Source organism: Lipophrys pholis, assembly GCF_963383615.2.
Source record: "Lipophrys pholis genome assembly, chromosome: 14".
In the NCBI taxonomy this organism is placed as follows: domain Eukaryota; kingdom Metazoa; phylum Chordata; class Actinopteri; order Blenniiformes; family Blenniidae; genus Lipophrys; species Lipophrys pholis.
The window spans coordinates 18,216,714-18,239,336 of record NC_137633.1 but is presented as its reverse complement, the minus strand read 5'-3'; the positions used below and the strand labels follow the sequence as shown (position 1 = coordinate 18,239,336).

General features: G+C 40.9%; 4 protein-coding genes across 7 annotated transcripts; 1 reads left to right on the top strand and 3 right to left on the bottom strand.

Annotated features, from left to right (window-relative positions):
* Positions 1-51: 51 nt before the first annotated feature.
* On the bottom strand, positions 52-5,007 carry khdrbs1a (KH domain containing, RNA binding, signal transduction associated 1a). 2 transcript variants are annotated; one of them, XR_013936007.1, is made up of 11 exons: positions 4,630-4,994; positions 4,024-4,151; positions 3,593-3,709; positions 3,338-3,484; positions 3,111-3,229; positions 2,760-3,024; positions 2,584-2,660; positions 2,429-2,490; positions 2,160-2,334; positions 306-364; positions 52-235 (listed from the first exon to the last, which is right to left on the bottom strand). XR_013936007.1 is itself a non-coding variant. In XM_080480322.1 (9 exons), exons 1-9 carry the CDS (start codon positions 4,793-4,795, stop codon positions 2,225-2,227), a joined length of 1,191 nt encoding a protein of 396 aa, XP_080336448.1. In that variant the 5' UTR covers positions 4,796-5,007; the 3' UTR covers positions 1,358-2,224. The 2 variants fall into 2 exon arrangements, 1 of the variants encoding a protein (XP_080336448.1); XM_080480322.1 differs by lacking the exons at positions 52-235; positions 306-364 and having other exon boundaries at positions 1,358-2,334; positions 4,630-5,007.
* A 2,644-nt stretch (positions 5,008-7,651) lies between these two features.
* Positions 7,652-10,167, bottom strand: zbtb8os (zinc finger and BTB domain containing 8 opposite strand). Its single transcript, XM_080480328.1, has 7 exons — positions 10,029-10,167; positions 9,273-9,297; positions 9,059-9,180; positions 8,887-8,969; positions 8,720-8,772; positions 8,159-8,195; positions 7,652-8,044 (listed from the first exon to the last, which is right to left on the bottom strand). Exons 1-7 carry the CDS (start codon positions 10,108-10,110, stop codon positions 7,958-7,960), a joined length of 489 nt encoding a protein of 162 aa, XP_080336454.1. The 5' UTR covers positions 10,111-10,167; the 3' UTR covers positions 7,652-7,957.
* Positions 10,168-10,195: 28 nt separating this feature from the next.
* LOC308119984 (histone-binding protein RBBP4) lies at positions 10,196-15,848 on the top strand. The gene is made up of 11 exons (XM_080480321.1): positions 10,196-10,392; positions 11,170-11,317; positions 11,397-11,542; positions 11,891-12,064; positions 12,220-12,335; positions 13,712-13,872; positions 13,957-14,083; positions 14,177-14,254; positions 14,524-14,658; positions 14,840-14,950; positions 15,081-15,848. Exons 1-11 carry the CDS (start codon positions 10,377-10,379, stop codon positions 15,141-15,143), a joined length of 1,275 nt encoding a protein of 424 aa, XP_080336447.1. The 5' UTR covers positions 10,196-10,376; the 3' UTR covers positions 15,144-15,848.
* LOC308119986 (syncoilin-like) lies at positions 15,316-21,341 on the bottom strand. 3 transcript variants are annotated; one of them, XM_080480323.1, is made up of 5 exons: positions 21,246-21,341; positions 20,268-20,752; positions 17,022-17,432; positions 16,813-16,937; positions 15,316-16,735 (listed from the first exon to the last, which is right to left on the bottom strand). In XM_080480323.1, coding segments are annotated over exons 1-5 (1,068 nt in total). In that variant the 5' UTR covers positions 21,247-21,341; the 3' UTR covers positions 15,316-16,689. The 3 variants fall into 3 exon arrangements, with proteins under 3 accessions (XP_080336449.1, XP_080336451.1, XP_080336450.1); XM_080480325.1 differs by having other exon boundaries at positions 20,268-20,477; XM_080480324.1 differs by having other exon boundaries at positions 20,268-20,727; positions 21,246-21,331.
* Between the last annotated feature and the right edge of the window lie 1,282 nt (positions 21,342-22,623).

Below are 22,623 nucleotides of genomic sequence, written 5' to 3'. Positions count from 1 at the left end.
CATGTAAATGTAATAAGTGCTCAATGTGTCAAGAGTGAAGGAATGCACATGCCACTTAAAATACAAAATCTTTATTCTCAGGTCATTTGTCTTTACAAAAAAAGTTGTTTGCCTTCAGTATAAAAATAGTCCCATTTAAAAAATAATCCACAAGATATAAAAATGTTCTTCGATGCCCTTTTGGATAAAAAAAAATAAATTCTCAGCCGCAGACAGTGCAAAAACTTTCAAAGACCTGTAAGAGAATTGAAAGACTTTATAATCAGCTCACATTAAATGAAATCTGCAATTGCTCTTCAACTGACCTTAAAGTGTCGATAGGCGGAGGTCAGGATAAACTGCACCTACACAGTTCTCAGACAACCTGCGAGGAGGAGAACGAAATGAGATCTCACACACACCAGTGCCAGCATCCATACAGAGGCCATCACACATGCAAAACTAGTTTTACACTACAAAAAAAATTAAGTATCATGCAACTCAAGCTAAAAGGTTGGGTTTTCTTTTTTTTTTGTCCACCAATGGGTTGTTTTAAAGCTTTGAGTGCAAGTACTAGTTTGCATTAATCTACAGTCTGTATAGATAATCAAGATGGAAATAGTTAAGTATTGAGTGAAATGAATGGACAATTGTTGGTTTTATTTGAGCAAGAGTTGCATCACAACCAGAACTGATTGTTTTGTGCGGCTTATTTTGCTCGGAATAACTACTGATAGCATAATTTTGCACTTCAATGTTTTTGAGATGCTTTGGATGACTTGCATTACTTGGATGTTTTGCACAGAAAATAAAACAAAAAAAAATAAAAAAAATCTAACAAATGAGTGTTGGGGTTAGTTTTACCTTCTTGTGGCGATCTTTTGGCTTTTAGAATCCTCTCCTCTGCGATATTTTTCTTTTATAAAACGCAGCCAGCATGACTTTGCGTCAAAGTCAAGTAAGATCCCTGCAAGCTTGATTTGAAATACTGTTGAGATTCAGTTATTTCAAGTGGCTGAAGATACAGTGCTCTCGAGAGCTTGAAGAGATACACTAACTAAAGGTTAATGACAATACATGTTCAAGCACTATATCATTGTCAAGTCAAACATGTATTTGGCATCACATTACCTCAAGGAATGATGAGCTTTATTATTGTGTTCCTTTTTTTTTTTTTTTGAAGGTGACATTACAGGAGTCATTTAGATACGTTTTTGAAAACAAGAGGATAAGATCATGGTCACAACACTGGTTTTGGTTTGAAGAAAGTCAGGCTTACGTGTGAACACACAGCTTTATCAGCATTGTCGAGAACCACTGAGGACCATTTTCACAGTTCCTTTGGTACAATAAAGGCAAAATACCAAGTTTAGACGGATTAAAAAGAAACTAGAAACTTTATTGAAACACGAACTGCAGAAAAACATTTTGGAAAATGTTTAGTTTCCTATTTAGTCAAAAGGTACACAAGCATTATGCATTTTGGTGACGTCACGACTTGAAGCATACACAGGTGTCCTAAGGTTATGTACAAAAGATTAAGTTGGCTGCAGACTTCCTCACACACTGCAAGGACCGTTACTCCTCCAAAGTTGACCAGAATTAGGCGATGAGTGATGATTTTTTGCAAGAAATGACTTTTTCCAGAACACCACTCGGAAACGGTGCCAAAAATAGAAGCATCTATTGTTTTGTCAACCTAAATTCTGCAGTTTTCAATAACTCCAAAGACTGTATTTAGAATGCAGTATAAACAGATGGGAATCTTTGTGTTGACCAAAAAAAGCACAGGATGGTATTTGAGTTTGTCACTAAAATCTGTTTTAGCTGTCGTACATTAACGTTGAGGCTTTAGGAATACTTTGTGTCCAGTCATTGAGGACTTTTAAAATGCAGCCTATGTGAGAAGAGTTTATCGCCACAATCACAGTTTATCCATAACAATTAACTGAAATAACCATCAAATATCACTCGAGTTCCTCTGTTAGGTTTATGTCACTAAGACCTGCACAACGCAACTGAAACAAACATGAATTGGAAACAGATAATCAACGAAGGAAACTGCGTAAAAGCTTCACTTCTAACGCTCTGATACATCCAACTAAACACCCCTACTGAGTTAAAAAAAACAAAAATAAAATAAACCATAAAAAGGGGGAACAAACGAGAGGGGGAATTACTTTTGAAACATTAAGCGAGTTACAATCGCAGACAGTTGCCATAGCAACTCTCTACCAGTAGCTGTTCAGTATCTTCCATACGGATGTTCCCTGTACGACCCCTTCATGGGCCTCGACTGGGGGGCTTTGCCTCCTGCCCCAGAAGCGGACCATGAGTTATCCCAGTCATCCTGAGCTACAGAAGACAGAAAGCGAGACAAAGCATGAATTTAGATAAATACGGGCTCTGTAGTTACAAATAAAAAAAAATTCAAAATTCAAAAACTCACCGTAAGACTCGTATGATGCATCTTGAGCTTCACCGTGTCCATAATCGTAGTATTCTGTGTCCCTAAGGGTAAATAGCACAAACAGTGTCAGACAACATGCTCCCAATTACATGAAATTACAAAATCCTTTAAATAAAAAAAGGAAACTGACTTACGCAGGTGCTGACTGCTGATTGTAGTAGTTGTCATATTGGTCATAAGGTTGCTCTGCATACGATTCATCATATTGAGGCTAGAAACAAAACAAAAAAAGACCAGGTGTAACCATGATGTGCCAAAAAAAATGACCAAATGCCACCACAGGGAGAGAAGTGGACCAATGGAAACTCACATAATCATCGTAAGAATCAGACTTGGGCTGTGAGCCCGCGGGGCCCTGGTGCTGCTGGTGGGACATGGCGCCGGTGGGGAGCATCCTGGGAGCTCCTGCTGCAGGCGGCCTGGAGCGGGGAGCAGAGCCTCCCCGTGGAGGTGCAGAGGCCGGGCCACCCCGGCCGGATGGTGCACCTCTAGGAGCACCGCCACGTCCCGGTCCTCCCCGTGGAGCGCCGCCACGCATCGCCCCCCGAGGACCGCCGCGTGGCATCCCTCTGCCCCTGAGAGAACACGATTCAGGAAGTGATTGGCTCTGAGGAGCTGCTCGCAGGACAAATATTAAAAGTCTGTTCATTCTCGCTCCTACCTTGGTCCTCCAGGCGGTCCACCTCTGCCCCGCATGTGACCACCTCGCCCTCTGCCTGAGCCATCCTGAGATCCATTCAAGAAGTGAGGATCCATGTATGCGTCAAACTCTCCTGGCTCCTGCAGATGAAATGAAAACAGCCAAATATGAACAATGCTCCCAAAATCACAGCGGAGTTGAACTCTTGCGTACAAGAAATTTTTGTAAACATGCTGTGAGACACATACCGGGATAAGGAACTTCTTAACTTCATCCATGGCGTGGGCCATGCGGAGATAAGCCTCTGGTATGGGTGCTGTCACCTCGATAAACACGTGCAGCTCCATAGATAAGTGAGCGTACTTGGCTTCACCACCTTTCCTCAAATCTTCCTCCTGTAAAGCATGCACGAATCATGTAATAACATGAAATGCTCTTACAACACACTTAGCAGACAATAACATTAATTGAGCTATAGCAGAAGTACATTCTTATTTGCAAACCTTGTTTTTGTCCCTCATGGAGCCTTTGCCCAGGACTGAAATCTTCGCTCCAGTGTCCTCCTGTAGTCTCTTGATCGTGCTGCCCTGTGGACCCAGAAGCTTCCCCACAAAGTTTACCTGGAAAAGACAAAAATCACTCAGATGTCAAAACAGAATGCTGTGCTGCCTTGAAAGCAAGACAATAACAAAAACTGCTCATGCAGAATCAACTGTAGAATAGCAGCATCATCATCATCATCATACGACAAATGCTGGAACGGAGGGAAGACACTGAATTAACAGGCTGGGATTGTACAAATCCATTTCATGCACTAAGGCACAGCACTGAGCTGGGAGATGGCCTCATTTCATTCAAAAAGCTCAGATCCCTATTGGGACTAACATCACTCAGATCAGCCTTACATAACCAAATTACAAGGAATAAAACTCACCTTGGGGTACTGCTTGGTAGGAATGAGCACTCTCTCCTTGAGTTTCAGATTCTTTGTAGCAAACAGATCGAGATAGGTCTCCTTCTCTGGCTCTCTCTTCGACTCTCCTTTCTGGATCCTCTCAATCTCTGCAGACAACAGACGCGTATTAAGCGGGGCTGCATGTAGATATAAACCAAATAGATCCACACACAGCTCGAATCAGAGGAAGCTGTGGAAAACAAGGACTCCTTTTACTCCTTAGAGACTGCATGCATATTAAGCGGTTCTTTTAGCAGCTCAAGGAGGGTTCGTGCCGTTTGAGCCAACAGCTTCATCTTAATGACCGCGTTTGTAAATTTAGCGTCAATGAATGGAACATAAGACGGCTTTAAATATGAATGCAGTTATTTTATTTCTTGCAAACATGAACTAAGACGTAATCGAAAAGGCCCAACAGAGTGGATTACTCAAGAGTAACGTTACATTTCGAGCTGACGGGTTTGACCCACATTACCAAATACCACGTGTTAATGCGCCATTGTTCAGGCCGAAGAAAAAGCCAGGCCTCGCGCCGAGCTAAAGCTAATAATTAGCCTGAATACACCGGCCAGCGTCCGTCCAAACCTGCAGAGATGAGCTTCATGGCGTGTGTGAACGACGAATCCAGGCTGTCCTTCTCGGCCAGGAGCTCCGGGAGGTACTTGGTGTCTTCCATTTTGTTTTTCTTCTGGGCTGTGTTCGACTCTATGGCGGACTCGCTGCTGCTCCTCTCGAGGATGGCTTCGCTCATAATGCGACCGAGGTGACCCGAATAACGAACAAAGCAACGCTTAGCTCGTTAGTTTGGACTTTTATGTTACTTTCCTGTGGGAAAGTTGCTGTTCGGTGCTGGATAATGGCTCGATTCTGCACGGTGCGGCTACGGCGTCGTTTCTCTCAGCTCGGTCAGACAAAGGAGGAAAGAATGGCGCAGCTGCATTTCACTATGCGGGGAGGAGCCACAAAGGGGGCGGATTGACGTCGCGTCCGGTAAGGTGTGGCCTCAGTTCAAACATTTTCTTCTAATTCAGTTACGCATCCGTTATTATATTGTGTGAATGCTCAAGGCTTGTGCAATACTAAGGCAATTGCCTAAATACTAAGGCAATATGTTGCCTTAATAATAATAGTGGTTGAATCCATCAATCTCAAAAACCTGTGAAAATGTGAATTGGTGATTTCAAATTGCCTTTAGGCATGAATGAAAGTGTGTGTGATTGTCCTGTACAGGTTGTGCCCTGCACTTCAGCCAGAGTTAGCTGGTTCCAGCATGTGACTGTGAGTATGAGGAAATCTTAGCGGCAAGAATGCGACAATATCAGTAGGCGACCCTTTAATGTCATTCAGAGAAAGTATCCGTCAAACATCTTCGATAAAGTTCTGAGCTACTGCAAGGAGCCAAACTGTCTATAGTTACTGTTATCAAAAGGCAGCCTGTTTTGGAGCTGACATGACCTCGCTGCATGATTATCTGTGGAAACACTGTGACGCCTTACATGATAACATGTGTGGGTCAAACATTAGAGGTGCCTAAGGTATACTGTATATACACGCAAACTGTGATGTGCTGTGATAATTACTTCAAAATATTAAACTAAACTAGATCAACTAATTAACCACACGAACTAAGCAACAAAAACACAACACAACATAATCATTACCAACACTTACAAGCCAAACATAACCCCAAATAAAGACTTTTGAAACGAGGCCAACCCACTACCATAATGCATTGCAGCAATCAGCTCCGTGACGCTACAATCTGTTTCGGCTGGCAAGTGTTAAACACTTACCGTATTCAATAGCCGTCTCCATACTCTCCCAACATCATTTATCTCATGACATGGCAGTGCATCCGTTGTTTATGTTGGAAACACAGAGAAAATGACAACAACTCTGACGGCAGAGCTGTCTGCGGTGCTGAAACCACTGTTGCCTGCACCACAAATTTACATTAAAGTACGAACAATTTTCTGACCTTTCCTTTGCTGAAGGTCTGGTAGCTCAGGTATTGGTCTCCCATCTTTTAAATGCTGGTGTTTTTCCTCAAAAAAAAGCTGTTAAAATGTCTTTATCGCCTCTCGCGCTGTCATCCTACCTGTTAACGCGGCAACTAGCTGGAGTGCGTAGCAGCGCTGTATCAATTCACTAATGCACTGTGAACGTACGTATAGCATTTAGCAAAGCACGGTTACGTCAAAAGGCAGCGTAGCGGTCTGCCTTTATACGTAAATGAGTTTCACATTGGAGAACTCTGACTGTACATGCTGAAACACACCATACACTGGATATGACCAGCAAAGGCAGAGCAGCATTGTGAATTCCAGAGAGGGTGTGGCCTTCAGGAGGGGGTGTGGCCTTTAGGAAGGGGCGTGGCCTTCACAGTAAAGGCCCTTCATACTCCCTATTTGAACCCATAATTGAATAATAATTGTATTCAGCAGTGATGTCAGAAAAAAAAAAAGCTTTTTCGGCAGGACTGTTCATACTCCGACAAGAAACTGTCGAAGTCACAGACCACGCCCCCCGTAGCAGACCACGCCCCCCTCATAGCAGTCCACTCAGCCACACGTCTGAAACGACATTTTAACTTTTCAACAGCACAGTTTATCTCTCGCCTCCAGTGCTTTCAGAAATGCATTTCGCTGAACTATTTCAGTAATAAAAGAGAGTTTTTGTCCGAGTGCGGTGTTGGTCCGGTTTTCACTACAGGAACTGACAGCTTTGAGTGATGCGTTCAGGTGCTTCACGTAAGCCTGGACCCCGACATTTTATCGAGCTGCGGCGCTCATACAGCAGTGATGTTACAAACTAAATATGATTAAAATATGACTGATAGTTATTAGCGAGCTGGAATACGCATGTGCAGCACACGGCAGTGCAGAAGTTTCGGCAGTGCGGCACCTACACAGTTCGGCCAGGACAGTTGGCAGAGCCGAAACAAATTTGTTCGGCCAGAACGAGCTGGCTGAAGGAAATTACGTCATTTTGTTCGGCAGGACCACGCACTGCCGAACATTCTTCTTGTTATTATGGAGTATGAATTGGCCTTAAGACAGCAGCAGGAGTGAGTGACTTGTGCAGCCTTTCTGCCATACCTGGAAATAGTGGTGTTGAGTCATTTGGGCTATGAAAAGCACAAAATGCTGACGCGTTTAAACCTATAGGTACTGTAAGCGACCGGAAATTGAAAAATAAATAGTTAATTAATATAATTAAAACAAATAATCAGATGAATATTTCATTCATTTCAATTCGGTCTTGGGTAGGCACTGCCCACCCTGCCTAACCTGACTGCACGTCACTGTTATACATATATATATACAGTATATATTACATAAAGTGGTATGGATGATGAAGATGGCTGGATGGACAGGTGTTCATCTCTGACTTAGTTGGTGACATACATAATGCTAAAACACTACATAAATAGTAGCTGTCTTAATGGCAGTCAGTATATGGACAAATTTCAATAAGCTAGACTTGAATTTGTGTAATTCAAGCTGTACTAATGAACGGGTTAGGCTTTCTATGTGTTGCTTTGACATATTCAAAATATGAAAAATTCTATATAGATTTCTTTGCTATGCAGTGACCAACACCTCATAAAATATCCAAGAGAATTTATTATGAGACACAAGCAATCTACTCAACTGTACAAAAAAAATAAATCCAGGTATTTAAAATGTATAAGGCATTGACATAACTTCAGATTTGTTCTAAATAAAAATTTATTCCAAAAGTAGGTAAAACTAAGGTAAAGAATGTGATTTTTTTAAATTTTATTTTAAATATATCAACCTTATCCAGAGAACTCAACAATCAGTGCCGTTGATAAAAAAAAAGCCTCTTGAAATGGCCATAAAATTCAGTTCCATCGAACCAGGAGTGCGAGCCACCTCTAATGGTATCATCAGATATCAATAATGGTAAATATTTCTGGTTTTTCTTTGTCGTGGATCTGCATTGCAGAGTATGTGATAGCTTTCACCTCAGTTCCCTGTAATGACAAGAGAAAACACAGCAGTTATAATATCAGTCATAAATCTATACACCTGTAATTATTAGTTTTCTTTCATTATACTGATCTGTTCACTTTCCTTTGCTGCCTTACCTGTGGATGCTTTGACAGACAGAATTCTTCACCCCACCTTTTATTTAAAAAAGGAGAAAGACTACACGTGAGAAGGACATGTCAGAAAGTGAAAATATTGAGGTGCTTTTGATTTTAAGTATCTGGTAAATCTTCTTAAGTTTGTGATGGTCAAAACTGTGTATTGTCTTGTCTCAAAGCTAATTTTATTATATTATTTGTTTATTAACCTGAACTAACTCCTTAAAATGTGTACTATAATAAACTAATTATTCTATCCTCCAAGTATGACTTTTTTTTTAAATCATGTTTTCTTCTTAAAAATTAAAATGATCAAGATATTTCCAACTGCTGCATCCCCCTGAACCTGAGGTATTCCCATTTCACACTGTTGGTATACACAACATATTTGTAAACTAAGACAGTGTTATATTTAGCCTAAGTATTTGTAGAAAGACAATTTCATGGTGATAAGACCGATGATAAATGTTCAACAATGAATAATTTAACACATTTTAAACTTTACAATGACTCTGCAAGTCAACCACACTAAAACCCAAGAAGGAGAGCACACTAACTTACCCAATGGAGCGGATCTTGAAATTTATTCTGTCAATGCTCACAACCTTCACTTCCTATTGATCAATATAAAATACAGAAAATAAGCACTAAATACATACACAAACTAAAGAATTAGAACAAAAGACACTTGTGGAAGGCCACAAAAGCAAAAAGATCAACATACTCACCCTGGGAACAAAGAAAAGATCTGCACTGAACTTGTATAACCAGTCATCCAGAAAGTGGAAGAGAAGCGACTCGAAGTCGTCACCTTTTCAGAAGAAACCAAAGGCTATTAGTTTCACTAATCTTGAAGCAGATGCAGAATAAGTGTGGCAGTGGCTTGGTTGAGATTCTCACCCTCTGACTCCACTTTAACAGTATCAAGCGGTTCCACAGTCTCCGTGTCCGTCATGTAGCCAAACATGCCCATGGCACACTGCTCAAAGGCCTCTTCCAACGTCTCCCCCCATGAGTGAATTCTTGGGGAAAGCATGACAGCTATTATTAACAGTGATAAACAAACAACAGAGAAAGACAGGTGTAGTTTGCCGGGATGGCATGAATCACTCACTGTACATCTGCAGTATGATCCAAGTCTGAAAGAGTAGAATACAGAATAACATGAGTTCTGTGGATGCTTTTAATTGGCTAACTAGCTGAAGAGAAGTGACTATCAGATACTGTGATTTCAAGGTTATTTACACTTTATTGGAGTGCAAGTCTAATGGATTAGCTTGGCATGAAATACTTTTGGGATTGTTATGATGCATTAAATGGATACATGCTTATTTAAATTTTTTATAAGAAGAATAAAAGAATTAGAAATCAGAAAACAGAAAACAGCAGTCACCAATTCTTGGTCTTGGTCTCTTAATGTCTTGGTCTTGACTCAGTTTCGGGTCAGTTGGTTTTGACCAAAACATTACAAATTTGTTTGGAAAACTGTAGTCATCGTTTATGTGAGCATTTAAGACAAATTGGTGCCATTGGAACTGTAAAAATGTATGACTAAAATTTGATTTATAAACATTGTTATGTCAGAATTATAATTAAAATGTAGAACTATTCCTACTCATGTCACACCATCCCTGAGCCCATTTTAATAACCTCACTTTAGGGCAAAGTTGTCATGTCCCACTAACATTTTGGATTTGTTGTTTATCATAGATTTTAATATCATCACAGATTGGTAACATGTACACGATAACATGTTGGATATTTTATTTTACGCAACCAGGACATTACATGTGACTCATTGTGACTGATCACATACTGGTTATGTCTGAATAGTAAACAAGCTAAGCGAACTCATTTTTCATTCACTTACATTCATATTTCTTGTTGATTGGCGGATATTTTGCTTTGACGGCCTCTTGTTCTGGTGTCAAGTCGAGCTGTCGGTCGTCCATTGCGACTATAGTTGTTTTTTTTAGGAGTTTCTACTAGTGTTTAAGGAGATCTCCAACATGTCGCAGAAGTTCCAGGATACAACATGAGCCAGGAAGAGGCGAATCCGGAAGTGTAGTGACGTAATCTCAGCGACTTCCTGCTCAGCGCTGATTGGCTGCGGGCTTTCTACGGAGTTGGCGCCATTGCGAGTCTTCGTGTTGTCCTCGGAGCCCTCGCTCAAGAAATATCTTCTTTCTGCCAGTATTAGCGGCATAACTGCAACGCTATGGCTGATAAAGACGGTAAGCCCACCCATCTTCTTAACCAAAGTAAGCGCGTACGTTTTGTCTATGAGGAAGGAAATCCAGCGTGCGGACGCTCCGGTGGTGTTTGGCGCGCCAGGCTGCTTCTCCTTTCATTGTTAGCAGCTGCTAGCATTAGCAACTAGCACGCTGGCTGAAAAGGTTTTTAAATCAATGCATGCAATGATATTATTTCCCATTTCCGTGGCTGGCCTGTTAATGACAGCCTTTCCCCGTGACACACAGTGATTTGTTTTTTTTATAAAGTTTGGTCAAAACATGTGTTCATCTTGAATAGTAGAATAAACCCCAGTGCTTTGCCATTCAACATTATAACGAGTGTACTGTGGAGAAGACAGCCATACAACCGTGTATACTTCTCACTAGATTTATTACATGGGTGCACTACTATTTTGAGTTCCACAGAAGGTTAATTATAATATATAATCTCACAATAATCATCAATACAAATCATTTGATGCAGCAATAATCACAATACACATATTTGTACTCAAAGTACCAATATTTAAACATGACTTTATTGTACACGCCCACTGCCATACCACTTTTTCATGTATGGTTTTATTGCAAACGGGTCCATGTCAGGTGACCGGTAAATTATGCATGTGATCTGTAAGTTGCATGATTTATCCATCCACCCATCTTCTATAACACTTTATCACATTCAGGTTCGCAGGGCGCGAGAGCCAATCCCAGCTAACTGGGCGAGGGCAGAATACCGCCTTAATTTTGGTAACCTGTGTGTTATGTTTGTAGCGGCATTTGATGATGCTGTGGAGGAGAGGGTGATCAATGAGGAGTACAAGATCTGGAAGAAGAACACCCCCTTCCTTTATGACCTTGTCATGACCCACGCCCTGGAGTGGCCCAGCCTCACGGCCCAGTGGCTTCCAGATGTCACCAGGTGAGACGTGATCTGCTGCACTTTTGTACATTCCTCAAGATGGTGATGAAGTATTTACTAGTTATTTCACTCTTCACAGACCCGAGGGGAAAGACTACAGTGTGCACAGGCTGGTTTTAGGGACACACACGTCTGATGAGCAGAATCACCTGGTCATTGCCAGCGTTCAGCTCCCAAATGATGACGCCCAGTTCGATGCCTCGCACTACGACAGTGAGAAAGGAGGTGAGTGATGATGAATCTCTTTGTAAAATGATAAATTTCTGTGTGTTGTGTGCTTAACCAGCTAAATGTCTCAGCTTGGCCTGAGTCATGTTCATGACTTTTTCATGTTATTGTCATAACCTTTTCATATTAGTTTCACTCTTTTTCTCCAATAATGAATGAAGTTACATTTTTGTTGAAATCTTTAATGCTTCAGAAACCGAAGGTATGTATGTTTTAGATGACACGCTAGTCAATAAAATTCCGTGACCCACACATGCAATATACTCCCCGATTTGTTGAGTAAACTTAACTTTAATGCTGATATTTGCAGCGACTGTCTTCTGCATGGACTTTGCTTTATTTCAGAGTTTGGAGGTTTTGGATCTGTTAGTGGGAAAATAGAGATTGAGATCAAGATCAACCATGAGGGTGAAGTGAACAGAGCACGCTACATGCCTCAGAATCCTTGTATCATTGCTACTAAGACCCCCACCAGTGACGTGCTGGTCTTTGATTACACAAAGCACCCCTCCAAGCCTGGTAAGACCGTAGTCTAGGTGAGAACTTTTCTTTTCTTCCTGTTTCTAATCAATAAGCTTAAACTATAGTTGCTATTTAAATCCATATTATTAGTTTTTATTAAAAATAATTTTGTCACACCTCTTTAGTTTTTAAGATGTCTTTATATATTGTAGACCCCTCTGGAGAATGTACCCCCGATCTGCGCCTGAGGGGCCATCAGAAGGAGGGATACGGCCTCTCCTGGAACCCAAACCTCAGCGGCTGTCTCCTCAGTGCTTCTGATGACCATGTAAGAGTCTTGTCAGGATGCATCCTGAATGTCATCTTTTTTTTTTTTGATTTTGCTTATTAGATTTTGACAGAATTTTTCCAAAAGACATCAACAAAGAATACACAGAAGTCTATAACTATTAGAAGGATGAAACCTGATCCTCCTACACATAACATCTGGATCCAAAAGATTTGTGACATGTACCACATGGAGCAGCACAGACTCCCAAAATCTATGTTCACTGAACGATGGCGTCCTGCGTTGTTCCTGTTTTTTCAATGACACTTATCTCTTAAGGACACCCCTGCGTTGAAATACCTTCGTATGAAATAAGTTTGTAGGAAAACACAAAACAGTGCTGGGGAAGGAGCAGGTTGTCCTAATTTATATATTGACATTGATTTGGTCGACATACAACCGAGTGCTGGGGTCCTTCCAGTTGCCCCTCATTCTGTTTCCAGACATGCACACAAACACTCGAGAAGAAAACCACTGATCGTTTCAACGATGCATCGCGATACGGACGATTCTGCATCAATTCTGTGACAAAACATTATAGATTATAACACAGTGATGTTGTTTTTGGATTTTCTGGCTGTGTAACAATAAAGTTGTGAAGTTAGAAGAAGAAAAAAATGAACACTGCGTGACTTCATACGTCAGCGACATCGCCTCTACATAAGCATGAGAGCATGCCGGATGTCCGTGGTTTGGAGATTCTTCAATATTAACGAGAATGACTAATGTAAGACAGATGTTAAATTATGTTCTGCCAAAATATCAAGAGGAGGTGAAAGCTAGTTCGTTCAATTCCATTTTGGAAAATGAATGGAAAGGGTTGGCCATGGGGTGTTATAAAGAAAATTGAGGATGTGACATATAGGGATGCATTGTGACAAGATTATTAAATTGTGAAGATTCACAGCCCTAATTTACATATCATCTACAGCCATTGTATGAAAATGACGTTGCTTTACTAATTACACAAGAGAGTGGACAACCTGTAGTGCAGTCTTTTATTTATAAATATATTTATATATATATATATATATATATATAGTTTGTTTTGTTCCTAATGTTGCTGTTCTGTCTGGCACCTGGGAAAAAGGCATAAACCTTTACGATGTATAATGGATAAAGTTTAAGTTTTAAAAAAACAACCCAAATGAAACAAAAGGTTACCTTCCATTCGGTAGCAAGATTTCAAACGTTGCAATAACGACAACAGCGTCAGCAGGCCCTCAGCAAGTGTTTCTCCATAAAACTATTGTAGCAAACTGAAGGCTCACACAGATTTCAGTGGACTTTTCATTAATTTTTATATCAACTTAGTTGAAGCTTGTTATTTTCAGGCATGGTGCTTGTTTACAAAATGTCTTCTGTCTTCTTTGTAGACTATATGCCTGTGGGACATCAGCACAGTTCCCAAGGAGGGCAAGATTGTGGACGCCAAGACGATCTTCACGGGCCACACTGCCGTAGTGGAGGACGTCTCCTGGCACCTCCTCCACGAATCGCTCTTTGGCTCTGTGGCCGACGACCAGAAGCTGATGATGTGAGTACATTGAGACGTGGTTCACGAGAAACAAAGTGACTGTTCGGGTTGAACTTTCCAACAATGATTCTTCTGTTACGACAGCTGGGACACGCGATCCAACAACACCTCCAAGCCCAGCCATGCAGTGGACGCCCACACCGCCGAGGTGAACTGCCTGTCCTTCAATCCCTACAGCGAGTTCATTCTGGCCACCGGCTCTGCAGATAAGGTGAGAAACTTTGTGGCTTGTCGTTGCCTCACGCGATGCAGCATCGGTTCCCTTTTCGTGTGACCTCGTGATACTGACTGGCCTCGTTTGTAGACTGTGGCTCTCTGGGACCTGAGGAACTTAAAACTGAAGCTGCATTCCTTTGAGTCGCACAAGGACGAAATCTTCCAGGTGAGAAGTGAATCTGATGAGTTGAATTAGTTTTTTCTATTTTGTAGAGCTCTCTGTGGGATAGTTTTTTGTTTTTTTTAAATGGTCGTGTCTATTCATGCCCACACCAGTGTTAAGACGTCATACATTTTCCACTCAAAAGCCCTGAGGTCTAACTTTGTTATATGTTCCTTAATATATATGGAAACCGCCTCTCAATGCCCACTATGTTAAACTGTTGTAGATAAATACTTTAGATATGTTACATGCAGGCTCCGTTGTACCCACAGGTTCAGTGGTCTCCTCATAATGAAACCATCCTGGCCTCCAGCGGCACCGACAGGCGCCTCAACGTCTGGGACCTCAGCAAGATCGGCGAGGAGCAGTCTCCAGAGGATGCTGAGGACGGTCCTCCTGAGCTGCTGGTCTGTTCTGACAGTAACATCTGGGAGTTAGAATGAGTCATAATGTGTAATGCACTAGAGCAAGGGTGTCATACTGGACTGGTAAAATGGTGCCGTAATAACCTTTAAATTTAAACTTGGACCACAGGATTTATGTTTTTACATCCCTGTACTAACGTCTTTCCTTCTTCCCCCCCTTCAGTTCATCCATGGCGGACACACAGCAAAGATTTCCGATTTCTCGTGGAACCCCAACGAGCCTTGGGTCATCTGTTCTGTATCAGAAGACAACATCATGCAAGTGTGGCAGATGGTAAGAGCTGTGTGGTGATTATCACTATAAACCGCCACAAGTGCATCTCTGAGGGAACTTTACAGCTGTATTTACCTCAACATAGTTATCAGAGTAGCACTAAATCCTCCGGAAACTGCTTCTCCCACAGGCTGAGAATATTTACAACGACGAGGACCCAGAAGGAGCTGCTGACTCGGAGGTGCAGGCATGAGTCCAGTCTCGACATCTCGCCTCCCGGCCTGCTTGTTGAGGAGCGATTGGTTTTTTCAGTGGTGGCAGTGAAGTCTTTTTCAAGTACATTTTTAGACGAGCGAAAGGTTGAAATGCTGAATTAATGTGGCGTATTTAAAAACAAGGTCTGTTTGGTCCAAGTTTCTTTTTTTACATCTTTTTATTTGTCAAACTCGGTGGGAGGAAACGGCCGCAAACACATCAGTCATCATCAGATTCGTTGTTGAGAAAGCATTTCTACAGAGATCCATTTTTAATATAATTGTACATATTGTAGTTTTTCCTTTATATTTGTAGTGAGTTTGACACATTGTGTGTTTTGTCTGTGTGTTTCTCTGCAGTTGTCTGTGCTGAATATGATCGTCTGTGCTAAGTGTATTCATAATAAAAAATGACATTTGAGCTGTTTATGTGCTGATGATTGAGTACTGAGTTGTAGCAAATAGCAAGAAGGGAGCCCGTGGCTTTACCTGTTTTAAACACATCTACAAACAACTGCAGTATTTCTAGGATCTGGAGCAATACCACGAAGCATGACTCCAGCTTCAATGTTTGAATCTGAGTCAGTTGTCGTTGACTTAAGCGATGGATGGTAACTAATGCTGCATGCTTTATATGCTTTGTACCAGGATAAGAGCTCAGTAGGTGTAAAAGACTGCCTACTGACTTATAAATGCTCCCATCTAAGAATAATCTTTTGTTATATGTTACAAGCTTCACTCTGCCCCACAAAGATGAGATCCTGTGGATCGGAGTGTGAAAATCGTTGCTTAGACGAGAGAATTACAAACACAAGCTCTGATTTCCCGCCATGAAAATCCTTTTAGAAAGTTTCCCATTTTCATTGGAGGAAGAGTAGCACATCTGCTGGATTCTCTTGTCTTCTAATAGCTGACAGGTTGAGCTTACAGACCAATGCATACAGATTGTTCCCCTGTGTGTCTGCTTACAGGTTTGTTTGATCTTCAGGATAGGGCTTTACTGTTGTAATCCCACTAAATGACCCTGTAGGTTGTAAATGAGCTGCATTTTTATGGTGAATTCTTCTCGGTTCAGATGGTTACATATTTCCACACCAGTGGTAACGGCCGCCTGACCTTCACTGGGAAAGATTTGGGGTTCTGGATATCTTCAGATAATAAAAACGGGGAGGTGGGGCATCGAACCAACAACAGTGCATTTAGAATATGATTAAGCAATTTTTTCCCCCCAGCATTCCTTGTGTCCTAACTGAATGATATACCACATATTATGTATTTGATTGGTTGTGTGCAGTCAAGTACAAGCGGTATATTGACAACCAGCTTCATCATCTTGTTTATCTGGATCATGGCTGCCGGGGAAGGCGAAGGCAGTCAACTGTTTCATTGCATGGGCTGCTGGGAAAAAGTTTTCATTTTGAAGGCTCTGCTTTCGTATGTTGGTGAAAGGGTCGGCCAGAACTTCGTTTCGCTGTAATGCGAATCGGAGTATGTCGTGGTTTAAGATTCAGTTTGAAAACTGGTCCGATGTGATGATGTAGCTCATCATTGCTCCTCCTCTGCAGTCGCCGGACTGGATTCATCGCAGCCTCTGTAAAACAAACATGAACAGTTAGTTGTCAGTCATCAGGTTGCTCATGTTTAAGAGAACGTTCAGTCTAAACTTACCTCAGAAATGTCAGCTCTGCTAAAAGGCCATTCTTAAGATCTTCTAAATCTTGTTTTGATTTTCTTTGGACATCAAATTCCAGCTGGAGCTCTCTCAGAGTCTCTTTATATTTTTCTACAGCCCCCTGAACACAGTGGGGAAAAACAGTATCTGAGCTGTTTTTACTCAACATCCCGAATGTCTTTCACCTGGACCTGAGTAACCGTACCTTGTGTTGCTGGGTGTTCTCCTCTCGCTCTGCCTCCAGAAGACGGAGCCTCTGCTCCAGACAGGATGTCTGCGCCCCGAGTCTCTGTACTTCCTCTCTCAGGGGCCCCACACGGACCCTCAGGTCACTTGACTGTTCCCTGCTCTTTCTCAGGGCCTCCTCCCCAGCCTGCCTTCTCCTGAGCAGGGCCATGAGACGAGGCTCGTACCAGCCCTCCAGGGCCTTCACGCTGCAGCTGAGCCTCCGCTGCAGCTTGATGGAGGCCTGGCGGCAGAGGCCGACGTCGCTCATGGCTCGGGGCCTGTGGGGCTTGGAGGCCTGATCCCCGAGGGTCTTCATCCGGGTCTGGTGGACTTCCTGGAGAGTGGACAGCTCCTCTGACTGACTTTGGATTTGGGCTTTCAGCTCCTCCTGTTAACACATGGAAATTAGTAGATTTGCTGCAGTTGTAGTTAGAGACTGAATACATCTTATGGTTTGAGGGTTTTTATTTTGTTCTGTAAGTAAAACTACACTAAAAAAACAAAAAAACGCCTGCACATGGAAACTGCTCAAAGGTAAAATAGTTCAGTTGCTGTATAACAAGTCAATTCAATGAACACAATACAAATATCTTTCAGGTTTTCATCTTGAAGCAGACAAATATCTAAATCATCAACAAAAAGCCTTTTTTTGAAGTTTAGTGCCTTTAGCTGTTCTTTAATATTTGTTCTCTTCCTCACAGCAACAGCCACATACATTTACCACTTCCTCTGACATACGACAGTGTTTTTATCAGAATTAAAAAAAAAAGATTTTTTTTTTTTTTAATTCTACATATTTTTTTGTTCAATGTTCTCTCTTAAAACTAAGCCTCAGCTGTGTACAGGCAATATAGTCGTGGTTTCATTTATGTAGGAACCAGGATGCCCCATGTCCTATAATCATGATAAAATACAACTTGAAACTAATATTTTGTTGACTAAATACACAATTTCTGAACTGTACGCCATTTAAATGTAAAGTATTAAAGACAAACTATTTCTAATTAAAAGAAAAGGCTGAAGTGACCAATCTTACCTATAACAGGTGTGCCACTGACACTTATAAACAATGTATAAATCATATTGTTGTTTATGGATTGCGATCGCTGATAACATATATATATGTATCGTGTCAATCTCCTTAAGAATTAAAGAAACCAGAATCCATCACTTTCGCTGCCTGTGATCATAGAGTAAATAGTGTGACTTTTCAAGTTTTAGACTTTGCAGCTCTGCATTTCTTGGTTTTTGAAACATAAATATTTGTTTTATTGAGTTTGTTGATAAATTATCATTAAAATGCCACTTACAGACCAGAGATTAACCCCATAACTCCAACTGCAAAGAGCAAAACATGCTCAGTAAACAGAGGACTGACAGGATGTGGGAATGAAGAGGACACGAGGAAATCACTTAAGATAACAAGATAACAATACCCATCAGTCACCTTGGCCTGACAGTGGCAGGAAATAGAAATGCAGCAACAAATATTTGTGTGTTTGCGTCATCGTGGTAATTCAAGAAGCCAATACACGGTGTTACGTGATTTATGTCCGCTGAGGATCAGACAGGAACATCAAAATTGAACTTACCATTGTAACATGTTTACACAAGTAACAAGATTAATTTATCAGTAACATGAAAACACTTTTTAAGTACACCTGTTCAACTACTCGTTACTAAAAATAACTAGTCAGAAAAAAAAAGATAAGTACAGAATTAAGACCGTTCTGAAGGCAAAAGTATTGCACGTATTTGTTTATCTCAAAGACATCTGCATCCATTCTGACATGCAGCAGTAGCTACAGCACAATCACAACTGATATTTCTTTTCACACAAACTCTTTAATCTTTTGTTTTGTCTCTGCAAACAGAAATATTTCTGCCACTGAACTAAAAAGTATTTCCATTCTTTGCCCCTTTGTTCAGAATAATTGCAACTTTCACCGAGACTTTGCGAGTTTCTCAGGCTGGATGACCTTCCTGCAGCAACTGGAAAATACAAAGTAATTCTTGTTTATCTACAATAAGGTTGTTCTGCACAATTCTTTTCTGCTGTATTTCTAGATCCTGCTACTTTGGATCGGACACATTCATTTAGACATTTCAAACGCATTCAGGTCATCAGTGTCATGCACACACGTCACACAGAATTACCTGTTATAGGTATCACACCGAGGCACTGACATAGAAGCCCTGCGGCCATAATGAGGCCTTCGTCATCAATTGGTGTGCAGAAAAAGAAAGAATGAAGCAGATGATAGAAATACTAACCATAACCCCAATGATGCCTCTTGCCTGGAGCCACAAAGTGTCTGGAAACATTCCTGCCATCATTTATGCCGTTTGAAACAGCTGTGAGCAGGAGTCATGCAACTGTCAGGCTCGATGGAAGCTGGGAACCCTTTGTTTGTTAACTTCTGATGAAGTTCCCTTGTTTTCATGCAGTTTCATCAAAGCTGAAGTAATTTTGCTCCTTTTGTACTAAATTGTAGTTTATGTTGGATGTAAGAATTTCAATTTTAATTTTAAAACACAGTTTCCACCTGCTTTAGCTGGTTTTAGCTCTTTATACCTTTGTAAGTTGCTATTTAAACTGTTCAGCATATCTATCTATCTATCTATCTATCTATCTATCTATCTATCTATCTATCTATCTATCTATCTATCTATCTATCTATCTATCTATCTATCTATCTATCTATCTATCTATCCATCCTTCCATCCATCCATCCATCCATCCATCTATCTATCAATTTCTTTATTGAACCATTTTACCTTCCTTTTTTAGTTGTTTTTAGCTGTTTTAACTCTGGCTGTTATGCGTTTGAGTGTCACATTCATCTGTTGGAGATGCAAAATGTTTTTGAAAGTTGAACATTTGTGCAACAACTTTAAAACGAGATTAACAGTTGTGGGCGGTTTTTCGTGGCAGGTTTATAGAGCCACTACCGAGGGACTGAGGAGCGCTGACACAGCCAAACACCACAACATGCACCCCAGTTTAAATGTTCATTTCAGTCCACAGTGGGATTCGTTACATTTTCACTGTAGCTGCAACAATGATCAAAAGCTGCATAAAAGCCAAGTTATAAGTCAGTTATGTTCATGTCCACTATTGAGCGGAACTTATCCATGATGAGCAGAAAACAACATTCTAATCCCAAATCTGCTCTGACTCAACAAAATGCAAGACAATCCTATTGAAGCCATTGCTGTTTACCTGTGTGACAGCAGACTGTGACACCTCGTACTCCCGTGCAGCCAGAGTCACCTGGCTCTGGATGCAGTCTCTGGCTGTTACAAACAGTTTCCTCTTCACCTGCTGCACTTCCTCACGAACAGCAGCGAAGTCCAGCTGAGCCAGACAGAGCTGCCTCCGTGTCATCGACAGCTTCCCTCGAAGATGCTGCACAATCTGCAGCCACGGTTCCTGCAGACAGAGCAGCTCCTGGATCAGCTCATCTCTCTGCCCCTCCAGGCAGGACACTCGCCGGATGCTGTGCTCAAACAGTTGTCCCAAACTGCTCATGTCCATCTGTATTGTGAAGTGTTCTGTGCCCTCGGGCGTGTCAGCACTAGTTACTGAGTCACTCTGGCTGATTTCTGTGGCGCCTCCAACATGTTCGGGGTCCATATTTGAGTCCTCAGCCGAGGCCGTGTCTTTTCCATCGGCCAGTGATCTATGATTGTCCATGAGCAGGAACACTAAAAATCAATTAAAGGGTCTTTATTCATATAGCAGAGTTCTAGACTGTTAAATTCAATTGAAAATACTTGAGTCAAATATACCAATAAATCATGGGAAAAAATAGTAAATAACACATTATATAATAGATAATATGGTTTTAAATCAGTTAGAAGGAAATGTAAAAATCTGAGATTAGAAATATAGAGGCCTATATGCATTCAAAGAAACATGTGAATTAGCATAACAATCACACTGAAAGACAAGATGACTGTCTTTAATCAATGAGTGCTCAGCAATCACTGATGAGATTAACAAAAACTGATTAGATCAACCTGATAATCGCATATAAGGTGTTCCATGTGTTCAAAGCCACATTATGATCTAGTTTGCAACTTTTGAAAGCAGTAAAACACATGTATCTCCCACAGGATGACCTTAGAATTCATAATCATCACAAACTCTCCAAACTACTTTTGGTTTATAGTAACACACCGTGGTTTTTGTACTTACTACGGCTGGCGTTAAAGTCCACACACACACCGATGCACGCAGCTTGCTTCAAGTTTTAAGAAGACCTCCGCAGTGTGTTTGTGTCTCCAGGAAAACACAGGCGCACTCTCCGTATATTTATAACACAGGAGGGAAATTCTATCTAAGTCCCTCTCATACCCCCCACATGGAATCACAGACTGTGTCAGAGCTGGGAGCCGGCCCGCCAGCATGCTCTGGATGCAGCAGCTCGTCCTGGCAGCCTGCTCAGGACGTGGAGAGCTATATTTGTACAGGCTCACTGCCTCAATTCATGCTCATCCAAGCAGGTAGTGTCATCATGTTTTAAGAGTAATAAACTATATACTGTATTTTTTTTTTTTTATTGATTCTCAGAGATCTCTACAGAAAAATGTGATGTTGCAATCATACAAACTTTTCCTTCATTAGTTCTTTCCAGTATTTTGCTCAGCTGCCTGTAAAGTTTGCATATTTCATCTACAGTATTTGTTTGAAGCTTTTTGCATGCTGCCTATTACACCTCTGAAAAACAAACACACGACGCCACACACTGAGATACCAGAGCAGTAATGTCATGATGGAGCTATAAGGGTGTTTTCAGAGAACAATACATATGTTTCACAATATTAAATTACTCATATTTCATATCAGACAAACAGAGGAGCCAAAATCATCATGTCCAGTGTATTTAAATCTTTCAGTAGATGTTTGAGGTGAAAGTCCATATATGCACATGCTCATAAATCAATCATGCTTATCTGTGTGCATACAGAGTCCAGTGAATGGTATGCGTCTTCATGTTTGGTAATGTTTGGGTAGTATCGCATTAATCAAAAGATTAGCTGTTTGTTAAACTGGCTGGAATAGATCTCATAATGACTCCATGCGTTACTCTGTTCATCCACCCTCTCCTCCCGTAGCCGGATTAATCCTGGCCTCTGGTGCTTATCCTGACCAAACTCGGGTAAAAGATGATCACAGAGCTCAGTACTGTCCCATTTGAACTCTTGATGTAGTTTTTTAAATACGACAAGCAAATCTATTACTTTGCGATTTTTGACTCGAAAAATGAAAATCTGTTACAGTAGACTTCAGAGACAAAGCTTATGCTTTTGTTACACAATATATTTATTGTCATTTACTTTTAACCCCTCTACAACAAACAATCATCAACAGCAATAGCATAATACCTTTAGAAACTTACATATATATATATATACGTATATATATATCATAAATCATATTCGGGTAGATAAATATATATAGTTTCTATTAAAGAATAAACTTATTTGGTACAAATATGCAAATCGAGTTAGATATTTGTGTACACACATCTACCAATATGTTTTTTTGAGAAATATTTGGAGTATAAAGCTTT

Coding starts and splice junctions, on each gene's coding strand:
- LOC308119984 (XM_080480321.1), top strand. Junction 11,318..11,396: donor TGGCTTCCAGATGTCACCAG/GTGAGACGTGAT, acceptor CACTCTTCACAG/ACCCGAGGGGAAAGACTACA. Junction 12,336..13,711: donor TCAGTGCTTCTGATGACCAT/GTAAGAGTCTTG, acceptor TCTTCTTTGTAG/ACTATATGCCTGTGGGACAT.
- LOC308119986 (XM_080480323.1), bottom strand. Junction 16,938..17,021: donor AGAACACCCAGCAACACAAG/GTACGGTTACTC, acceptor CACTGTGTTCAG/GGGGCTGTAGAAAAATATAA. Junction 16,736..16,812: donor GCAGAGCTGACATTTCTGAG/GTAAGTTTAGAC, acceptor TTTGTTTTACAG/AGGCTGCGATGAATCCAGTC.
- zbtb8os (XM_080480328.1), bottom strand. CDS start 10,110: ATGGACGACCGACAGCTCGACTTGACACCAGAACAAGAGGCCGTCAAA. Junction 9,181..9,272: donor GATCATACTGCAGATGTACA/GTGAGTGATTCA, acceptor GCTTTCCCCAAG/AATTCACTCATGGGGGGAGA. Junction 8,045..8,158: donor GTCTGTCAAAGCATCCACAG/GTAAGGCAGCAA, acceptor TTGTCATTACAG/GGAACTGAGGTGAAAGCTAT.
- khdrbs1a (XM_080480322.1), bottom strand. CDS start 4,795: ATGAGCGAAGCCATCCTCGAGAGGAGCAGCAGCGAGTCCGCCATAGAG. Junction 4,152..4,629: donor CATGAAGCTCATCTCTGCAG/GTTTGGACGGAC, acceptor TGTTGTCTGCAG/AGATTGAGAGGATCCAGAAA. Junction 2,491..2,583: donor AATCAGCAGTCAGCACCTGC/GTAAGTCAGTTT, acceptor ATTTACCCTTAG/GGACACAGAATACTACGATT.